The sequence below is a fragment of the Takifugu rubripes genome, chromosome 13 (genome assembly GCF_901000725.2).
Source record: "Takifugu rubripes chromosome 13, fTakRub1.2, whole genome shotgun sequence".
Taxonomy (NCBI): domain Eukaryota; kingdom Metazoa; phylum Chordata; class Actinopteri; order Tetraodontiformes; family Tetraodontidae; genus Takifugu; species Takifugu rubripes.
The window spans coordinates 16477747-16500931 of record NC_042297.1 but is presented as its reverse complement, the minus strand read 5'-3'; the positions used below and the strand labels follow the sequence as shown (position 1 = coordinate 16500931).

At 42.1% G+C, this 23185-nt stretch overlaps 1 protein-coding gene across 3 annotated transcripts in view; it reads left to right on the top strand.

Moving 5' to 3' along the window:
- Positions 1–22046, top strand: part of pcdh17 (protocadherin 17) — a 46331-nt gene extending 24285 nt beyond the window's left edge. For 2 of the 3 annotated variants that reach the window (XM_029846074.1, XM_003969660.3), the window contains exon 5: positions 17245–22046. In XM_029846074.1, the coding sequence (XP_029701934.1) occupies positions 17245–17939 (695 nt within the window). In that variant the 3' untranslated portion in view covers positions 17940–22046. Of the gene's footprint in view, positions 1–11374; positions 12616–17244 lie in introns of those variants that run through there. The other variant, XM_011610095.2, reaches the window with a different exon arrangement.
- The last annotated feature ends 1139 nt before the right edge of the window (positions 22047–23185 follow it).

Here is a 23185-nt window from a genome sequence, read left to right as displayed (position 1 = left end):
TTTGCTCCCACTTGTTTACTTTGTGAGCAGTGTTGTAGACTTGGTGTCTGCTTTAAATAAAATTAATTACCATTGTGTAGCAGATCCCCGAGGCAGCACATCGTACATGTTCCTTTTTGCTATCGGGCATTAACCTCTAATTGAAAAGCTTAGTGAAATCTGTGATAACGGCACACAATTAGGATCTTATCTTAAGGTTTGATGGCAGGATATTTTAATATGCACCAACTTTGGATTTCGTAATTTAAGCTGTTTACTGTTATTATCGTTGTAAGTGTTTTAATGAATATTGGTGAGTTAAATTCAGCAGCCTTGTGTTGGTCTGACTGAATTCTATGCAATCATTTTCTCGCCTGCACCCGTGTGGTGTCGTTTTTTTTTTGTTTTTTTTTTTGTCACTTAGAGACAAACGGCAAATATAACAGCACGAAATTTCCAAATATTCCAAGGGCAAAATAATCGAGGCATCACGATATCATTCCGTTTGTGGTTGCAGCAGCTCTTAAAGAGCATGTGCAGAGCAGCAGCGGAACTGCTTCGCTGTCTGCTCTCAGAGGGTGAAACATGTTGTCCTTCGCAGCAGTAGGGAGCACACTACAGAGCAGATTATAATGATACAGAACAGCATTGCTTTCTGGACCAGGGCCATCGCACCACCATCTGTCCACTGTCCATAGACAGGCAGCCACTGGTCTGTTTGTGTGCAGGATGCATTTCTGCATGTTTTTTTCTGCACTATTTTGCATATGGGTGCTATTTTCAGTGCCCTGATGTTTTCATAGACTGCAGCTTTATCGTCCTCTCTATGGGAGAAACCACAGTTTTCATATTCTATAAGAATGAAATGCTCTGTAAAGAGTCAATGCAAGCATCGAACATGTAATCATATTTATCCACAGCTTTACAAATATATAAAACTCTCATAAATGAATGCTTATCTGCCATGGCATCACAATGTTACTTTGATTCTGTTGGTCCCTAAGCAGCACTTCAATGATACCTTTGAATCTATTGTTTGTCTGGGAGTTAGAGGAAACTGACCATTTTACAATTTTGTTTACTGAGGGGACGGAAATAGTAAACGTTCGGAATATTAGCAATAAAGTTCGATAGTAAATAATGCATCATAGAAGTAACATTAAAATAAAGTTTTGAATAGGAGAATATCTTCTTTAAACCACTACATGAGCTCACCTCTATACAGAAATAGGTGTTTGTCTTTGTAAAGCATGAAAAACTGTGAACTTGTAAGCGTGGTTATTATCCACGGACGTTGGTCTGGAAAAAAACAATCATCTGCAATTTGAGCATGTATTGCTGCAGTGATTTGTTTGGTGCTGCGCCCAGTAGCTCCATATTAAATGCAGCAGTCTTATTAATTACAAAAACGGCAAGTAAAATATTGTTTGATCAGTTCAGTTCCTGCAGATACAAATGGAGGAAATTGTTCTGCTTCCGTTAAGTAACGGTGAAAAACAAGTCATTTCTCAGAACATTGAGTCTTGTAACATTCTACTCAGTCAGTGAGTCAAGAAAATTTCCCTTTATGCAGCCCGTTTCCTTAGCTGATGCGAGTGAATATTTGCGGTGCCCTGGGGCTTTGTTTCCCCATGTTACACTGCATTAGGAACCAGGGAGATAAATGCGATCGGTCTGTCTGAGGCACCAGGACTTATTCTCTCTTTAACCATAACTAGTAGTGTCCTTGTGCCCACTCCCTGCAGTGAGATGGTGTAAAATTTGGGAATGCAAATGCTAAAACAACACCATTGAATAACCTGTAAATTCTGGTAGTGGATGGAATCATCAGACAGATTGACATTTAATAGGGTGTCTGCCGTGGAAGAACTTAAACAGAGGGTCAGGGTTAGGGCTTTGCAATGACAAAAAGCTAAATCTATAGCCAGATGCAGCAGAGGAGGTAAGGAGCTCGTGGTTAGATGGAGATTGGGATGAAACAGGGCAGCTCCATAAACAGACAGGATTATTAAAACAGTTTAAGTCTCTTATTGGATTTCATAAAGCTCAGTTGGTCAAAATTCAAATATACCATGTAAAGATAGGGGTTAGGCTTAGGATTGGACATGAGGACATGCGTCTATACCAAGACCCTGTCATCAGGCAGATCCCCACGTCTGCAATAATTATGGGTAAAAGCATTTGTTCTACATGATGCACAGTAAATTCGTACGTAGAAGCAATCTTTGTTTTATGAATTTCCGGTGATATCTGTATTACGCGTGTAGCGTAACATCCCCCCAAACTGTTTGTGAGTGAGCGGATGAATCAACACACGTGTGAGGATGGAGACTGGGACTGTTTTTCCCCGATAACCCCAGTTTGTTACTTTTTGATCCTGCTAAATTTAGATAAGGGGCTTGGTTAATTAAACTGTCACATGGCAATACCTTGAGGAATTGCTTGAGTCCGACACAGCTTTAATTGGGTGAGTGCTTATTGTCCCCATGTTGCCTCCCTTCCCGGGAAGCGGCCCCACACATGGGGAAACCTTTCCCCTATGGCTACTCATGAATAATGGAAGATTTGAAGGAAATGACAAGCTTAAAGATTTAAATTCAGAGATGTGGAGCAACAGAAACACTGCGCTCAGGCAAAATATAAATGAACGCCGTAGTGTGCTGAACATACTGTATGATGACACCAGGGAGTGTTTGACTTCAAATTGTTGCCTCAGTGTGGATGAATGGGAGTTGTTTTTCAGTATCCCACGGTAATCTCTGCGGTGCATTAGTTGCAAGTCCCCGAAGCCTCATGGACGATGTTGGCAAGCTTAAGATGCAGCTGTAATTACCAGCGGCCAATTAACAGCTGACCTCAACATCCAACCTCAAACCACAACAAAGATCTATTATGGAGATTAAGGAGGATTTCTTCATAAACATCGCGGCGTGATGAATCTCCATGCCGCTGGTTTGTGGCACGTCTTTTCAGTTTACTCTCACCTCATTGAAATTCTGACAACTCTGTTGGAAGTCGGTTGGAAGTGTGGCGAGTTAGGCAAGGGCTCTTCCTTTTAATATTTTACCATCACATTCAAGTGTAGCAATGTGTGCAGGGATCTATACGATTATAATTACTACTACTTCCCTGAAGTGGATCGGATTTACAAAATCTGTGCCTGTGACTAAGATTTTAACAGTTCAGCAGCATTTGTTTTTGCTTGAGGAAATATCCTGGATGGCCTGCATTATTTTTCAAAACAGCCGTCCATCTGTCCTGTCAAAATGTGACTGAAATCTTTCTTGATTAACAAGTGGGAAATCTGGGTGCTGCTCCCCTGCGCCGCCTCTCATCCCCTCCCAAGTGGGAATGAAAGAGGATGAAGTTTTAAAGCCAGGGGATAATCTAGTTCTCTAGATTGTGATAATGCTGCTCAGGATGATCATGTGGATGAGAGCCTGGCTGGGTGTGCGCATGGCTCCGGGTTCACGCAGGGGCGTGCTTGTGTGCCGGCACTCAGAGCAGAAGAGGCAAACAATAGCAGAGCTGGTGAACTAGTGCGAACAGGCCAATGGAAAATGCACTTTTTTGCTGTTGCTGTAACCAGGCAACCACATCAAAATTCAAGATGTATGAAACAACAGGTGATTATCGTAGCTTTTAGCTTCAGGTCTCGCTGTCATAGTCTGCCAATAGATTCATATGCAGTGTTAAATAATAATGACAGTAAATATTTACTAAATAAATTCCCATTTGGACACATCTCTTGTCTTCTATTAACGCTGTAATTTAATAAGGCTATTTTTTTTTAGGAAAACGTTATTTTTTGAGATGATTTAAAATGTTATTACGAGTGTCTCCATCTTATACTGTGTAAATATTTGTGCTGAAGCTTTTCTTAACGTTCTTCTTTGCCTCTCACGAACAGTTTGTGAAATGACAGTGAGCTTAAGCCTTGCAGAATCCCATTTACGCTTTAAGCTCCTTGTTGTTCTGCGCAGTCTCTTCCCACCCAGATCTGTGTCTGGTGTTTGCTGTCCAGCTGTTCCATCGGCACGACAAGTGGTTCAGGAACCGCCCTCATTGTTCACTGACCAATCACAAACACACCAGAATGCTGTCAACAAGCATTTTCCACCTAGTGGTTTGCATTTTGCCTGCACCTGTGGTTTTAGCCCCGGAGGGCAGTGGCTGAGGATTGGGGGGGAGAATCAGCAAGTGGGAGCCACTGGGCATTGGGGTGGAAAGCCAACCAGTGTAGGGATTAGGCCACATTTCCTTCTGACCAGATTTAAAGAAACCTCTTCGCCGTGGACCCCTCGTGTTTTCCTCTAAGTGCATTAACACACAGCTGAGCGTAACCACCCTATTTGCAATTTCTTTGTATTTTGCATGAACTCATTGGAGCTTGGAAGTGACTTACGGTTGCGAGTGCACGGGTGCATGCGTGCATGTGTATGTCTGAGTGTGTGGGCGATCTGTTAATTTGACAAACAAACATTCAGTCTAAACAACCAGGTAGTGAAGCATAGAATGAGCCGGCGCAACATTCATGGAAATTTTATGTCGACCAAATTGGACGATCAGAGCTACCAGAAGCTCTCCCTGCTCTGTGGTGCATTGCCGGCTGTGGTTGTGAATCTTATCAGACGGAGTTGCTGGATTTTGTAGGTTTCCGTTCGTGTGTGTGCTTGAGAGTGTCTTGATGGGTGTGTGTGTGTGTGTGTGTGTGTGTGTGTACATCTCTTTGCCTGCGTGTGTCCAGGGCCCCGTGGAGTCCATTAATCCCAAATCTAACAGACTTACTGCAGAGGCAGCCTTTGATGTGTGCTGAATCCCTCTCTGGAATATTGGATGCTGTTTCAATAATATTCAATTCCTTTTCCCTCATCAGGAATCCATTGTTTTCTTCTCACACAGGCAAACACACATACACCTATGATGCCAGGATTGTCCAGCAGGACAGGCAGCTGTTGTGTTATGAGCCTGTTTACACTTCAGGTGTGTTTTTACTGGTTCTTTTGTTCTGTAATTTTACATCTCTGAGCTCTTTTAATCCTATTCTTATCTCATGTAAGCCCTCTAATCTTTGACCCTAATCTTAAAGCACCGCAGAGATCGGGGCAGCCCGGACTGAGAGTAGTTCAGATCCAAAGTATGTAATTGACAAAAGAACCGGCATTCACGCACTTCTAGCTTTTTCATTCTCACCATAGGTGTCCAACAGCCTCTGTGTATTGCCATTTTATTTTGTGCTGTGGCCCAGATTTAAACTCAGCCTGCTTTAAAGCCTCGAACCAGAATCAGGAGTGAAACATACTGAGCGTCAAAGAAAGTATAAAGGACACAGTAAGATGGAAAACACATTTCTATTTGAAACGATTATCCCCCCTGATGAGTGGACTGATAGGCCGTTATTGCATTTCCGTCGGTTTCTTTTAATCTAATCACACTTATGAAGAGCCGTGAGTGGTGGTATTGTGCACTCATGTTTGTCCACACACAGAGACACAAGCAACCAGTGTCTAGACTGGCAAACACCAATTTGACCGGGGCAGGGAGGAATATCGATGCTAAAGCAATGTGGCTGAAACTCAAGGTCTTCTTCAGAGAGGAGATAGCAGTGACAGACAGACGGCGATGGAGGGAGGAGGAAAATGGGGGGGGCGTTGTAACAGAAATAGAGGAGCGGTTGGCAGAGATGACTGTGGCTAATATATCCAAAGTGTGTCAGTTAGCTCTCTAAATGTGTTAGGCCCCCGGGCTGAGAAAGCCAACACCATCGACTCGACATACCTCTCTCCACCTTTCCACTTAGCCTATGTTGAACACCCGGCCAACATCCTTAGGGGAGCTCCGCCGCTGTTCATTGGCACAATTGATCAGATGCCTTCATGCAGAAGTGCAGTTTTTTAAAATGCTCATTTGGTCCTTTGAATACACCCAACTGGGATTTAGGTGCCGTTTTATGTGGCTTTTCTAGGTGGTGCATCTTCACAGGTTTCCCTGCTTTGGCGCACGTCAGTCAGACTGAGGTGTGAGCTCATTTCCTCATAGCAGGTAACAAATGCTGTTATACTGTTTTTTTAAGCTATATATCTTCTAGCTATAGGCATTAAAAAGACTCCACATCCATGTAAAAACCATGTACATACTCTATAAAACTTTAAAAATACACTTGTGATATAGATACATTTTCTATAAAATCAGCATTTATAAAAATAAATGACAGATGAATTGGCAACTATTACTGTCACAGAACCCCCCCCATGGTCACAGCGTTTTACAGTCACTCTGATCCCTCTGACATCAGAAATTAGCGCTTGTCATGGCCACAGTGATCCTCACACTCGTATTTTTCCTGCTTCCAACGTTAACGCTCCGGGGCCAGAGTGTTCATTTGCTGCTTTTCATACCTCGCCCACCCACAGGTACCATTTTAAAGACCCCAAATTATCCGCTTCACCTTTTAATAGTGTTTGTGTTACGGTGTAATCTGCATGCTCTTGCATAGTTAGGCAAAAATGTAATATTTGCAGAGGCCAGACCGAAGGCCAGGTTCCGTTACGGCCGGTCTGCTGGTATGCCATGTATTTGCTTTTGATCAAATGAGTCTAAAATGAAAAATGAGTCTACATTAAAAAGTCACAATATGTAAGCAGAAAGGACTTCAACACGTCAACTGCACTGACTTGAGTATAACTGTTGTGCATATAAGCATTAACAAATAATTTAGCTTTTTGTAGATGTTCAAAAACATCTGCCGGGAAACATTTCATAAATGTTGCCGCCCTTCTTTTCCTAATGCTGTTGTATGGTGCTGTGTTATAAGGTTTACACTCACGTTTGCTCTACGCGATGTAGCACAGAAAAGAGCTTCGGTGTCACGGTGGTTTTCTACAGAAATGGCACATTCAGATACAACTGGCCTGTATAGATAAAATAGTTGAATGGTTCACTCATACCAGCGACACCATGTTGATCTCAAAAAACCTGGTGTGAACCTTAATTTAGGTCAGCAATTCAGGGACTGTTTTTCTACTTGCAACCTTTAGCCGCGGCACCAGTGTGTTGCTTTTTTCTCATTTTACGTAGAATGTATCACCACGTAGCTCCGGCACTATAAAAGAGCCCGCGACTAAAAACATTCAAGGCCGCTAATAATGACTAGAGCACACTATGTTGTTCTTGATCTAGTTGAGGTTGTGCTGAGACAGAGAATCCAAAGTACTTTTCCTAATCCTTCTAAACTGGCGCACATGCTTGCACATGATTGCTTGCATAAAGCCATGACACCATGGGTTGTGCGAATCCCTTGTTCGAAATGGAGACTGTCAGAGTGGGAGAGACAATAAAAGAAAGTAAATTAATTCAGCAAATATGACAGGATTTGGGGAAGGCAGACACTTCTTGTTATTGTATGGATTGACTGAATAAAGCCTCAACAATTCCAAATGGTTTGTGCTTGTTGTTCTGGAGCGGCTATCAGGACAAGGCCACTCGGCCTCATTTTAGACACCGAAATCCTTCTGTTCAAGAGGAGGTGGCTCACATTTGGGATGCTGGTAACTGTATCATGACAGTATGGTTGAAATGTATAATTTAGTCAGAGTGAATCACTTCAAGGATGAGCCTTTGAATCAGGAACAAAAGGTTTTCCTTCATCCCTCCTTTAATAGCCTATTTTTCCCCCCCTTGGATAGAAAGTGGATTTCTGCAGTGAGCTTGTGACTCACATTCTCCCAGCCTAATTTCTCCTTCTAATTCCCTGCCCCCATCCGTTCTCTCTTCCTCACTCTTGCCTTTGTTATCCTTTGTCTTTCCCACTTTACTCACGCTCACAAACGGGCCAAGGCAACATTCCTTAGCATTTAGCAGGGGGAAGGAAGCAGATTAAGACTATTAACAATCAGGAGGACACCAATCAGCCTCTTTCCTCTCATATCTGGTCCACACTGTGATCTGTGGATGTATGTTTTGGAAAGAGAAATGTTTGATTGAACTGGCCTGTTTGAGTCCAGCAAATATACCCAGATGCAACCCTGCCAAGGCTGCAGCCATGAACGCAAATACCAAAATTAGGTAGTGGCATAATACTTACAAATAAACTATATTTAGATGACAGACAGCCTTAAACCTCAGCTGAGGAGGGAAGAAATTAAACAAAAGTGAAGGGAGAAGAAAAAGGAAGGCGGGCCAGAAGCATCCCCTGTCACGGTGTGATCCCCCATGTCCTAATTACACAGGCTTAGAGGAAACGGAGGATTAGCCAGTGATTCACTGCGCTTCTCGCCTCATCTTCTAATAAGTCCCATTCTTGTCTCATTTACACCCTCCATGTCTCCGTCCAGGTAACGTAGCAGGACACAGTCGACCTTTGCCTTTGTACAATATTTCGCTTTGTTCGCGGCCATTAATGTGTCTCCCTCAGCTAACAGAGGAAGAGTCCTAATCCTGTTTTCAAGGCGGCATTGCAACTCATCCTTTTAAGCAGTTCTGGCAAACTTGTTTACCATTTTTTTTAACCATTCTAAAACATAATTACCCCAGGGTATAGCAACAGTATTATATGGTCTGTCTAGCATTTGTAAGAGTTCAGTTTAGTTCAACTTTATTTACTGAGAAGTAGGAGAGGGTGAGAGGGGGCAGGAGCGAAAGACAAGAAGACAGGAACAAACGTAAACACTGAATATGCAAATTTTTTAGGCGTAAAATGGTCTGTAATTGTTATGCTGAACATGTAGATCTAAAATTCAGAGGGACACTGTGGCCAGATGTCAGCGTGTAACTCTGAAACCTGCGGAGAGTAGAGTGGAATCAAAGCTGTGCAGACATGCAATCATGAACCGATGAAGTGACAGACGCCTGTCACTGGATCATGTTTCTGCACCCTGGATGATCATGTTTAATGTTAGATTACTGTGTTCGGACCGTGAGCATTAGCTTAGCTCAAATATTGACTGTAGCTACAGAATTACTAACAATAACCTTTCTCTAAAAAGGGGCTTCTTTCAGCTGAATTTTAAAAGAAGACAGGGTGGCAGCCTCCCATACCTAGAGAGGGGATGGTTCCACATCAGGGGGTCTAATAGCCAAAGGCTCTGGCTCCACTTCCACCTTTAAAGATTCTGGAAACTACAAGAAAACCAACAGTTTCTGAAAAATTGTCTTCACTATCTCACCGATCAGCACTTTTTCTAGCTGGAGTGATTTCTTCAGTAGAAGTGCTATCCACATTACCGCGTGACGTGAGAGTAAAAATTCACAACGAACCTCTAACAAAAACTCTTTCAAAAGTGGTCATGTAGTAAAATAAGGCAAAACCAGACGCAGTAAAAGTGAATTCTCAGGTCGTAGATATTGTTCTCCACATGGCTTTTGTCTGATTAGTGTGGATAGGTTGATGACAGTAAGAACAATGTCGGTGCTGTTTCTGTCCGACATCTATATCTAATAGCCTGCCTGTGGCTGTTCTGCTGCAATTGCTAAACCATTAGAGCATTTCAGCAGTTGGAGAAATAGTAGCTGAAGCTGAGGTATGGCCGGAGGAACTATGAATGATATAATGTCCTAAGTCACAGGTTTAAGCTGAGGTTTGGGTTTTTTGATTGACTGAGGCAAGAATCTTTCCCCACTCGATCCGCTGATCTTGAAATATTTATTGGGCGTCTGTACCAGCTGTGAAAAGCAAATTTCTCAAGGTAGTGTGTGCACAACAATAGAAATAATGCAACTATACTTCACATTGCACAGTAGATTCCTCCTTTTGTTAAGGAAACACTTGAATGAAGGGCGGTTAAAAGTGGGCTGGATCTCTCACTCGAGCGGACCAGTGGGAATTTTCTGAGGAACGTTGTCACCCAACGCCGCTGTGGTTACAGATAAACATCAGCTTGCCTGTTCTCAGCACTTTTTGTCCTTGGATAGTTTCCCATGGCCGTTCATCTGGGCTGAAAACATGTTTGAGGTTGATCTTTTCTGCTGCCCTGATGTTTGATTCCAACAGATACCAGCAACAGTCTCAAGTTACCGCATTTGTCTCAAGGCCAAGTTAAACGCACAGCTGAAGTGTGCGCAAGTCTTTGATAGTTGATATCAGTGCATGCTCAGCTGTTAATGAAGAGAACGATTCGGCAGCAAATGTGAGGCAAATATCTTTTTTCTGTTGTTCAGACTGATTCCCAAAAACAATCGATGAACTCTCACATCACAGTGCGCACCCATTCATCAGCTCCATTCAGACCCACGCGCGCTTGTATTTCCAAGGAAAGCAGTTTTATTTAGGTCACTAGCAGACAAATTTGAGATCAGTTTGCATTTCTAAATATTGTTTTCACATTATGCTTTCTATAACCCCGACGGCTGCTTTGAAGCTCTGTATTTATCCATGTGGAGGTCCAACTCCGCCTCATCCCTACAACCCACAGACCTCTCTCTCTTTCTCTCCATCCTTCTCTCTTCCAGTGTCTCTCTCCCCACCCACTGCAGGCAGACCTGCTTGCTCATCATTGATTAGGTTTTGTATGTGTTTTTTTTTTTTTTTTTTTGTGCGAATATGAGCTTATGCTCCGCTTCACCCTCCCCCTCCTGCTTCTTTTTTCTCCTCTTGGGTTTTTATCCCTCTCTCCCATACATAAATAGTCTCGACACTGGGGGGAAGGTTGTGTGTGAGAGTTTGTGTGTGTGTGTGTGTGTGGGGGGTGGGGGGGGGGGGGGGGCTAACCAGGCATTAGCTTCCTGGAGGAGCCTGCAGTTTGCTGTGGAGGGGACTGAAAAGAGGGTGTCTTTGATCCAGGGATATATATCCTTGATTCAGTCGACGCAACGCCAGGCACTCCCACCACCGCTGTGGAGTATTTCCAGCTATGCATCCATCTCTGACTTCCAACAGCGATAAAAGCCATTACACCGGGGTAAAATATCCCTCTCGTTGTGCTCAGCCACCCACACCCCAAAACAGAGCAGACCTGTTCCCTCAACAAACACGTAGTCTCAGTAGAACCGTAATTAGCTGTTGAATGCTCACCAACACTTTTATCACCTAATTCATTAAACATTGTTGGAATGTAGTGAGGTTATTTTTACACCGACGGTGAAGCATGATGGTAGGGAGGCTTCCACAAAACAAAAGACCTTTGCGAAGTAACCTTTGGGTTTAATGACCTTTTTTTACAATTGTGCGATTTTAAAAGAGTCTAGGACCCACCTATCGCCGTTTTACTGCAACATCTTAGAAATGATGTTTCCAAAACAGAACCACCGAGCACAACCTGTTTTCCCAGCACAGCTCTATAGAATCATAACAGTATTAGATGCAGTAATAAACTTGAGTAGTGTTCTCATTTTCACCAAAGCAGTGCTGTGTGTGAAGGAGGGAATTAACTGGCTGTTTCTATTTCCCTCTCTTTTTTAGGTTACAATTCAAGGCTCCAGGGTGTAGTTTGTGATCCTGTTTAGCCCAGCTGATGCACCTGTAGAAGTTTTTGGTTCCTCCCAGATTACTGTCGCTTTTGGTCCGAGTGAGGGAAGATATTTAGTAAACATTAGTCTCCATCAGGGAAGCTCTCTCATCTGTGGAGTTCAAATATTTAGTCATCCTGATTGGCTGAAAATGGGGGAGAAGTGTGGGGGAGGAGTGGTTTCATCGACCGGGTAAGATGGCTATAGACAAGAAGATCAAACAGAAAATAACACAGACACACACACACATTCACAAACTGTGAGCTCCCTTAGGTGAACAGGTGCAGTCCCGGTCTGTCACTGATGCTCCTCACATTTTGCAGCTGCCATTCCTCCTGTCCATCTTGAATTTTCACCACAATAACCACACTCATATAAGCCTGTATGCACACCCACTCACTTTTGTCCTCATATCTTTATGAGGGCTCACTGTTGGGGACATTCCCTAGCCCCCTACCCTAACCCTAACTGACGCGACCAAATAATCACCCATTTAAAACCCAGAGCTTTGAATCAATTCTTAACCGCTCCAACAGCCCTTTAAAGTTGCTCCTCTCTTTGCTAAACAGGTATTCTGGTTGTATGTACAAGAACACAGTCACGCACTCATACACACAAAAAAAAACCATCTAAAATCAGATCATCCTAACCTAGGTGCTGGCAGAGAAAACATTGTATCTTCCCAGGTGTGCATGTCAGTAAAATTATTCACCCCTGCCTGCAGTTTGTGTTCTATTATCCTGCGCCACAGCTCGAAACTTAAAAAAACAACACTTTTTTTTACAAAACTATTCATTTGTCCTGTTTGCAGGATTGCAGGCAAAAGCCTTGTGCAGCTCTTTCATGCACGCACACACCCCAACACACACACACACACGTCCTCAGGAACCATATGTGACAGAGGGACATTAATCACCACGCTGGGTAATAAAGTGAGGAGGGATGGGCACATAGGGCCAGAAGGGCAGGTGTGTGAAGGGAAAAGAGGGGTGTTTAGGGAAATCACACTATGCTTTATGACCCACACTGAGAAAAACCACACATTTAAACTTACAGGGTTCATTTGTGCAACCTTCCCGTACTGTTGTCAGATCTATTCTGAACATTAAATTAAGGAGTGAACATTTGCTCAAGGAGAGGACTAGAACTCCCTGTGTCCTTGCCCACCAACATGTGCTTTCACATGACTAGTCGGTCATGGCCCTCGTTAATTAAGTACTAAGTATGTAAGGCTTTGGGGGGGGGGGGGGGGGGGGGGGGGGGGGGTAGTTGTTTCCCTGCTCTTGGAAAGAAAGAAGAAAGTCATTTAATAGTTTGTTGGAAGAAAGACAGTTGCTGTGATCCTGATATTCTCCAGTCATATTTGCACCTTCCATCACTTTCATTATTGGAGATGGTGATAAAACGCAGCTTCATCTGCCTTGTTTGTGTTCTTTTTAACTAAACTGAACTGAGATACTGTGTGTGGTATTAGAAACTGTTAGGCTAGCACATAAGATATCAACAGATTTATTGGCTTATTTCAGTGAACCTACTGGTACACAAAGAAGTGCACTTTAAAGAACATCAACTACAGAGGAATACTTCAATCTTGTAAATCAGTCCTTTCACCAAAAAAAGAACACCAACTATTTTGAAATAGATTGTAATTGTTTCTGTCCTTGTAAAAGAAACAAAATGGTTTGATTTAATTCATACTTTGACTCATGCTTGCAGACATGCATTCATCATTAAAAAAATAATTTAAATTTGTTTGCCATCTGCTTTGTGTAAATCTGTCAATAAGCACACAATAGTTTGAATTTGAATAGTTGGAATTTTTGATTTTTTTCAATTATTCTTTCATAATCTCAAGAAAAGTTCTTTATTTTCAGAACCCCCTCCCCCAACTTTTGTGTATCATGGTCAGTGATACAACACAGCGGTAACACAGTTAACCATGATAATTGACTTTATCCCCTCTCTTTATTGCGTTGATGTTGAATTCAGGGTCTCACTGAATTGTTCTTAAAGTCAATTTGCCTCTATTGGTTTCATTTGTTCTTAGCAGTAAAGATATGTGGCAGCTACACGATTGCCCATTCTAATTCATTGTCACCCAGTCTTTTGCTCCAATTCAAGGCAATTAACCCTGCCAGAGGTGGTTAGATAGCTGTGGGTGTTTGCCGTTAAAAAAGAAAACGAAAAAATAAAAACAGTCACAGGCTCAAAAGCCTCTATGGATTTAATTAAATCTGACAAATACTTAACCGCCATTGTCATAAATAAAGTTTCATTAAAATGCAAAATGCAAACATTGACTTTACCTGCCACTTGACAATTCATTTTCATTCACCAAACATCTTAACAAATCTTCAGAGTAGCTGTCAGCAAACGCCAATTCAATGATGATATGGATGATAGAATACATGTGAAACATTGAGAAAAGTGGCTTACGAGTGTCCTTCAATTTATTTATTTTTTGTCTTTTTTTCAGTAACAAATAAGAGTCAGTGCCCTGACTCTTTTAGACAGTTAGCCCACCAGAAATCAAGGTGGAAATGGTGTCTTCTCATTGTGGGCAGATATAACTGCAAGCTTCTGTCTGGTTGCCCTAGCAACAAGTGTTATTTGACACAACATGAGGCTACAACGACTCACTATCACCTCCCTAGACAGAGTGTGGTATTACACCGAGAGACCAGCGCAGTAAGCCTCACTTCACACACAGCAAAATGTTATTCTCATTAACCCTGAAATGGTGTGTAACATTCTTTTTCAGTGGCTGAGAGGCGAGTCACACCGCGACAAAAGATGTCATGATTCTCTGTGTATATCAGTGTAATTTATCTTTGGCCAGGCTCAGCACTGAGAGGGAAACTGGAGAGGGAGACTCTGGACACGCCTTTGGTAACCAAATCATTGCAGGCAAATTTGTCCTTGGTACAGGCTTCTGTTGCCCATCTCAAAGCAACGGTGTAGAGGGAGGGTGGGAGTGAGGGCGCGGTGGGTGAAAGCAGGCGAGGGGGTGGATGAATGTCACCCTTGCTCTCATATGTCATATTGTTAGCCATAGATATGAAGAGAACGCCTCAAGGTTGAACGTGTAGCTGAGACATGAATAATCTATCAGAGGTTTCCTGCAACTAAATAGAGGGGAATGTGTCTGCATGGATTATTTATGCTTTAATATGCACACGGCGAATGGACAATCACCTCTGAGTGCAAGAAGATTCTGTAGTGGATAAGCTAATTTCGTGTCTGGAATGCATGTGAGCCTGTGGGTGACAGACATTGGTAGTCCAGCTGGTTACATGTAGTTTGCATTCTACAGCCCAGTGATGGATTGCAGTAATAGAGTGTTCTGGCTGGAACGTGTGCCCAGGTTTGTATTATGTATGTACAGGCTTTTGACCACATCATCGATCTTCGTGCTTCGACACGTTGCTCATATTTTTGTAGTCAAATCTCAACTCACTCTCGCACACAAACAGGAAACACATGCACAGGCACACACAAATGTTTCTCTGTGCGTGCTGATGCATTTGTACACACACACACACACACACACATGCAAGAGGGTTGCCAACTTAAATTTGTAGGGAAAAAGGGGGACACTCGACCAGGTTTTTCCCATTACCCCGGAACATCATGAGGAACAAGAAAAGATTCAGCTAAAAATAATTCTCCACAGTGAGGAAGACATTTCTATATTGAAAACATAGGAGTTTTCATACATCAATGACATCATGTGCCCAACATGATGGAGCATGTTTTTTACCCAACACATTCTTCGCCAATGCACGATACCCACGACTGGACGTATGACATAAGCTATCACAGGACACAAACTGGACGACTATTGAGACAAGAGCCTTTCAGCACTGTAGAACAAGGAAACTGAAAAAATAAATAAATTACCTGTTACCCAAAAAGACGGGACAAATGGGAGAAATCTTTTATTCACCAAGACAGCTGATGAAAAAAAAACGGGAATGGTGGCAACTTTAACACACACACACACACACACACACACACACACAGAGAACCACCCTTTAAAGTTCATCTGAAGCTGGCCCTGGCCTCTGCTTTCCAGCGCTACCCTGTTTCCTCTTCAGATGACTGCCTCAACAAGGGAAATGTCAGGCCTTCTTCGCCACTGCTGTTTGGCTTCTTCAAACATTTGTCAAGTGTTATGCTCATCTCTGCTGCTAAGAAGGCCAGTCTCTCAGGAATCAAGGCTGCTGACCCGCAAGACAGCAAAGACAGCCCAGCCAAGTGCACTCAAGCACATCCCCTTTGCCTGCTAATTTGCATGACTGAAAGACTGTATTAGTTCCACGTTCACTGTCTTTAAAGCGCACTCTTGTTGGGCTGTGAAGTTCCTTGCATTGCATAATGGAGTTGACAGCATGCCGTTAGATCCCCAAATAAAATAAAATAAAAAACAAAAACAACAAAGGCTCACAGAAGATGCAGACATTCCACTTAACATAGGACACTGCCTCACTTCTGTTAGTTTGTTAACGTGCTGCAGCGTTGCTTCAAATGCAAATCAACCAAAATTGCTGACTTTGTTCAAAGCTTGTGTGGATTTTTGCTGGCCACTGTGGGAAAAACTGTAGTTTCTTGTCCTGTTCTTTGGTTTTATAATAAACAGGTCACTGAAAGGTTTTGGAAACACAGAATATAGTATATGATTTCAGGAATTCTCACATTTGGGATATTGAAGATCTGTTTTATTTCTGAGAATGAAAGAATTTCTTCTTTGTTTTCCTCTATAATGAAGCTAAATTTTCCATCAGCAAAACTAATTTAGCAAATCTTAGGTAGTTGCCGTGCTTGTTCAATTACTATTAGGAGCTTATTTGTGGCTTTAGACCTTATTTAAAACTGTAGAGCCCGTAGAGATGACACAACTAACCGCATTTATTTTTCAAATGTTAGAATTTACCTGCAGTTTATACTGCATAACATCAAAGTATGTCAGCTTTAAAGTTTGAAAGAAAGTGAGAGAATGGACCATCATAATCCATTTCAAATATACAGTATAATATATAATACAATGTCTTAAAGCCTCCCCAGCCAACCAAACATATGCTCAGTTACTTCCTACTTTCTAGTTTTCCAGTCTCACTGAATAATAGGACAATGAGAGAATCTATTTTTTAAAATTGTACTCTTTTCCCCAAGTCCTGGATGTGTCTGACACAGGCAAGAGCACTCACATAATCAGCCAGTGTTCATCCCTCTGAATCGAGATGAAAGGGGAGGAACACGCTCAAAATTATACACACATGCGTGCACACACTAAAACAACAGCATCGAGCGCGCAAATAAACATCCCCAACACATGGGGAAGAAGCGCAAGCCATTTGGCGTCGTCACACTGTCGAGGGAGCGCTTCAAAGCGCGCTGACATGAATTTATGATAACGGCACTCTGCCTTTGCCAAACCTCAACTGTTGTTTTTCTCCCTCTCTCTCCCCATCCCTTCTGTATGCTGCGCTATCCCCTTGATCAGAGCTTTTGGAAAATGCTAGCAGGTGTCCCCCAAATCCCTTGAAGATGTGTTTGCGTGCACGTGCTTCTGAACATGCACTTGCGGAGTTTTTGGCAGGGCATGTTTAAGGTCTCTTCCTTTTTTTGCGTAATTTCATTAGGGTTGACTGGACTGCGCTAACTTTGGGCTCCAACTCTTTCTGCTGTTCTGTTTAATGTCAGCAGGTTGATTCTTCTTCCCTCCTGCCCCTCCACGGCTACGCTTTGTTCTCTTCACACTTCTGAAACAAACGTTGCCTTTGTCTCCATCCATTCATCCTGTCCTTCTGTCTCTTTCCACAGATGAGGACTGTGTGAACTGCACGGAGGAGTGCCGAGTCCTGGGTCATTCCGACCGCTGCTGGATGCCCCAGTTCCCTGCTGGAGGAAACCAGGCAGAGGGCGTCGACTACCGCAATAACATGTTTGTGCCGGTGGGAATGGAGTCAGTTCAGGAGACGGAGACCTACGAACCCGTCAACCCAAATGGGAAGAAGACATTCTGTACTTTTGGTAAAGAGAGGCGGGACCACACCATCCTGATCGCCAATGTCAAGCCCTACTTGAAGGCAAAACGTGCTCTCAGCCCACTATTGCAAGAGGTCCCCTCGGCCTCTGGCAGTCCAACCAAAGGCTGTTCCATCATGCCTCCCTGCTCCGCAGTGAAAAGTCCAGCTGATGGAGCCGAAGGCAAACCTCCTCCCGCTACCTGCTCCGGCCATTACGGGCCTCCTGATGGTCAGTATTTGTCACCAACCAAACACACCAGAGACCAGGTCTACCCATCCCTGCCATCCTCGGACCCAGTGGCGAAGATGCTGGCAGAGGCCCGATCCAGGATCAGCCAGGAGACGGCAGGCGAAATGGAGAGTGTCCTGGAGCAAGCGGAGCCCAACGTGAGCCGTGATGGAATGGACGCTGACCAGGTGGTGAGAGACATCGACAAATTATTGCAGGACTGCAGAGGAAGTGAGGCCACAGGCACGCTCAGGAAGTGACACAAAAAATGGCATTTAAAAAAGAAATATGGAGGCTGAGTGGGGGACAAAAGCTTATTCCCCTCGTGCCAAAACTGTCAATGTCACCAAAATTAATCAAGAAGGTTAAAAGGCTCTTAGAAGCTCCTTTCACTGTATTTGTTGTTGATAAGTACTTGCTCTGGACAATGGGAACATTTAATATGCAGCACTTCAGTGCTGTAATCCCGACCAACTGAAAGAAACTGCGTAACAAACATCTGAACTCTGCTGAATTTATAAACTGTTTTTGGTTTTGGATTCTTAAGCTAATTCCAGAAGCTTCTGCCTCTGGCACCTCGCAAGCTATTATCTAAGTGCCCACCAGCTCATACATGTGTTGTTCATGGTCTCTTGTAAAATCCTACATATCTACAAGGGTGTAGGAGGATTTCTGTTTTGTGTGATGGCCATAGGAACTGACTGAACTGTAAGGAGGACTCTTTATGGTCAGACACGACAATCGATGCGGAAGCAGCGCGACAAATTCCAATCCATTTGGGATGGTGAAAAAACTGAAAATACACATAAATGACCTTATCTTTTCTGACTTTAATATCGGTGTTTAACATCTGATGGATCCATCCTGAACATGAAAAGATTTTCAATTCATGCGGTGGGTGGAGCTGAAACAGTGTGCTGGACGAGGATTAACAGTGTAACCATGTTTCACCTGTCATTTGTGAGTTGTGTCTGTCTCGCACCTCTATTTAAACATCCGTGTTGCTGGCCAGTGTAGCTGCACATCCCAATTTCACGCATGTGCACTACATTTTGCCCAAACACACACCGACACGCAAAACACACACATGCATACTAATGGTTACACACAACTGGCCATCTGTGTAATTGTCTTTTACATGAACATCATCAGCTTTTAGTCCCTTGTGTACAGTGAATTATCATGTGTGTGGCATTGCCTTAAGGCAATCACAAGTTGTATAAAAAGGGACATTTTTTCCTCAACTGTGAAAAGATAATATCTATATGATTATATAGATGATTATATGTATGAATCCATGTATGGTGTCGAAATATCAACATAATATTTATACATTTTATTTAAAAAAATAAAAGCAAAAACAAAAAAAAAGTCACGAAGATTCTCAGCAAACGGTGTCCTGGATTCAAGGTGTGAAAGCAAAACATTTAAAAAAATAAAATAAAATAAATGAATTAAAATCTGCAGAGGACACTGCCATCCTTTTAAAATATCCAAAAATATAAACAAAGCAGAAAATGTCCCTTCACATAACCACTATACATAATATCATTATGTGTGTAAATGTATCAAATTTAGATGTGTTTACATTAAAAAAAAGACATATTTTTATTGGTTTTACTGCAATTTCTGTGCATTTGAGCCAAATTGTTATGTGTACAAAAGCTATATTGTGTATTTTATTAAATTAATATATAGTTGTGTTGCAATATACATGGGCTTATATTGTATTTGGCAAAAGTTGCCTTAGTAGCTGTCGAACTCTGTGAGTTTGCTTTAGGTTGAGTTCATTTATTGGTGTTCTTTCCCTCTCTATTCTGCATCTTTGCAGGCCGGCTTCAGTGTTTTTACCCAGAGATCCACGGCAGATCAGATACATTTCCTGTCGAAGCTTAATGAGCCAGTCGAGCTAGGAAACACGTCAAACCAACAACAAAGAGCAACAACCACCCAGTTTGAATATTTTTACTGAGCAGTTTTTTACAGGGCAGCTATTTTCTTTTACAATAACTAGTACGCTTTCTTGGGTTCATCGCGTTTTTACTTTCCCAAAAAAAAAAAAGAAAAACCTGCCATATGGAAGGTGGAGTGGTTTCCTTGGTGATCATAAAACTGCCTTACTGTCTCCGCGGAGAGCTTATTGTATCTTTGGAGCTTGTGACTGCTTATAAAGCCCTGGTCCACCAGAATGTGCATTTTCTATGAAGGACCAATATAGGTCCTTTTTCAACAGTCTGTGCTATTACTGTATATAATCCTCACATGTTGGAATTCTCATACTTTGCAAAGACACTTGGCATCGGAAATACTCTCTAAGTTACTTTGAATTTGATGTCTTAGCTGTTTAGGTACACGGTTTATAAAACCAGGTGTCTTCACATTCAGGCTTTCTTATATAAATATATATATATGGAAAAAAATGATGCATTTATTTTTTGGACAATTTTGGCACATTTCAGCCACTTTCTGAGATAAAAGTAGAAGGTACTTTTTCTAAGATTCTCTGACACTGAAATTCGCAGAACGGTGTGCTATTAGATTAGATGTTTTCGGGAAAATAGTTCACAATCAATGAATCTGTGTCAACAGCAGCCATCAGAGGGAACAGTACCTTTGATTTGTGAGGCTCCTGGTGTGTTTTCTGTGAATTCTACTGAAGACGAGCGCAGAACAGGGGGAACATTGGAGATGATCTGGAATCTTGGGCTTAGTAAAGCAATCTTGATATCCAAACGGCTCATACGGTTAAATATGCTGTTCCAAGCAAACCCCGCAAACTGTGATTCCAACAAAGCACTGTTTTGCACACAAACACCTGTGCACTTCAGAAGGCTGTACAAAGCCTTTCATCTCAATGCATGAGGCCCTTACAGAAGAGCGGAGACGTAAGAAGAGGGCAAAACACTTCAGAGAAAAGGGTTAAATTTCCTCACCTGTCTTCATGGTTTTTTCCTCCCTTTTCTTTTCATATAATCGTATGCAGGATCTTTTATTCTCGTGTGTGTGTGTGTGTGTGTGTGTGTGTGTGTGTGTGTGTGTGGTATGTTCAATCTTGACTGTAACCAGCACTGTGAGGACATTTACACTGTTAAAAAGGACTGTTTGACAGGTTAAGACTTGATTTTAAAGGTTAGGATTAGTGTTGGATTAACAGCTTGTTCTCACATAGATGGACACTGCGTGCATGTGTGTGTGTGTGGATGCATGCATGAGGCTGGGCAGTATGATCTCAAAATAGCACACAATAGATCAGTTTTAGATCAGCAACAGCACGACTACTTATTTTGCCTTGACACCATGAAATTAAAATAATATTGACGGTATACGTAACTACATAACTTAATTCTTTGATAAGATACTTGGACATAATCTTACATATGGGAGATTTGACTAAAGTGTGTGATGATATACACAATCAGATTTTAGTCATTCAAACAGATGCAGTGTGTGTCCCTGTATTGCCCAGCCCTTCTTTGTGTGTTTGTGCCTCCATTTTCTTTCTTTTTATGTCTTCATTTTTTTTATTTTTTTTTTTAAACAAACAATGAATTTCTTACTTTTAATTCATGGATTTAATTCCAGCCCACACATCTGCCAGCTGAGCACTGAGCATTTGCTGCTTGGCTTTATTTAGAGCTTTGAATCACATCGTGTGGAGAGGCCACCCCAGGATGACGTTTTCACTCCTTTGGCTGGCCAAAAATGGCCAATCTTTTACATTTTGAGTGCTGTCCCCTCTAATGGTGCTCTTGGCCCAGCTATGCCCGCAAAGTGTGGGAGGAAATGAGCTGGGTCCAGTAAAATGAAGGTACTCTTTAAAGCCATGCCCCCTCTCTCAGGCTATTTGCTTTCTAATAGAGCACAGCCTGCCGCTGAGGTCAACTCATAGTTAAGAGGTTGTGCATAATGTAAGACCTGTCATCGTCTACCTACGCGTTGCCATCATACACAGTTGGCAGAGTGACAACTATGAGTGTTATTTTTTTTTAATCTTTTTTTTTCTGCCCAGTAGAGACTGCAGGTTTTATAAAACAATTAGGACAGGGCCTTGATGAATGTGACCAACCGCCTCTGGTGTCTGACTCACACTGATGCAAGAGCACACAGACTCTATCAGCCACCGCTTCGCACACATCGAGACAACATGCCATTTTTGGTTCGCTTCAACGGGCACCCGGTGTTTGTCAGTGTCGTTTCTTCTCACACCCAACACTGATAGCATAGACCTCCACGCTACAATGGGCAACTGGTGAAGAGACCAGAGACATTCATTTGTATGGATTATTTCAACTGCTATTGTCTAAAGGCTGTGTTCATTGTGATTTATCTGGAAAAAAAATGAAAAGATTAAATAAAAATGCAATTACTAATGAAGATTTTGCTTGTCTTTGTGTGGGTGGTTTGGAGAGTGATGCGTTTTTATGGCCCCCATTAGATAATCTGACTATTTCTATTTATTTATTTTTTGGGACGTTACAAGACCACATTGTCGTGCTTTTTCTTAATTCTTGCCTCCTCCATGCTGGCTTGTAACGGAAATATGTGGTTTTTTTCATCATGTATAAAAGGCACGCTACACATGATTAACTTGTTCTGGTCAAACGACTTCATTCCTGACATTTGTTTATAATCTGCCATTCGGAAAGATGTTCTCATGCTTTCTTTTTTAATTCCGCAAAGGGAATTAAATTGGCGCTTGAAATTATATTTATTAATACTATTTAGATAAGATGTCCAACTAGAGCCTCAGGCTGAATTCATATTCAGGGGCCAATTTGGAGTCTCCTCAACATGGCCTGTGGGTAGCGAAATACAGCAAACTGTACTCATCAAATCTCAGTCAGATTGCTTCAGTCGTATTTAGTGTCAGTAAAAGTGACAGATGCTTTCACAGAAACGGTGCCGCAGTCGCAGATATAAGCTGCTGTGTGCTGTTCCCTCTAGAAAATGCTTTTAGGGTAATTTCATATTTAATGCCTCCTTAATGTAAAATAAGAGGCAATGTGGCTAAATTAGACACCTAATTATACCTCGATTAAAGTTTTTTTTTTTAGTCTCCACTGCACCAGTGCATATGGTGGTAAAGAGAGAGAATAAAGTAAGAAACCATTATATCATATTTGTTATTTTAATTCTTTGTCAGTGGGTACGCATTATATATTAATAATAACATAAATGCTAATGTTATAAAATGGCCACATTTGCAGGAAAGGGTAATCGTATCGTAGGTGTTACTAATGATCCATTCAGGGTCAAAACACATAGAAGTTGTTTGAAAGTGTGTATCTCACTAAACAGAGCTGCAGAATCCTAAAATGTTATTAATTCTACCAGATCTGCTCCAGTTCTGCTTTTGTTTCACGGCTGCTGTGACACAGGTTGGTACAAATGTCCCTCAGGTGAAACATGTCTGTCTGAATCGATCACTGCTTCGACGTGCAACAGAGTCACCAGAAGTCTGACACGTATCAAACATGCCCAGAGGTCATGTGATTAACAGGTGAGT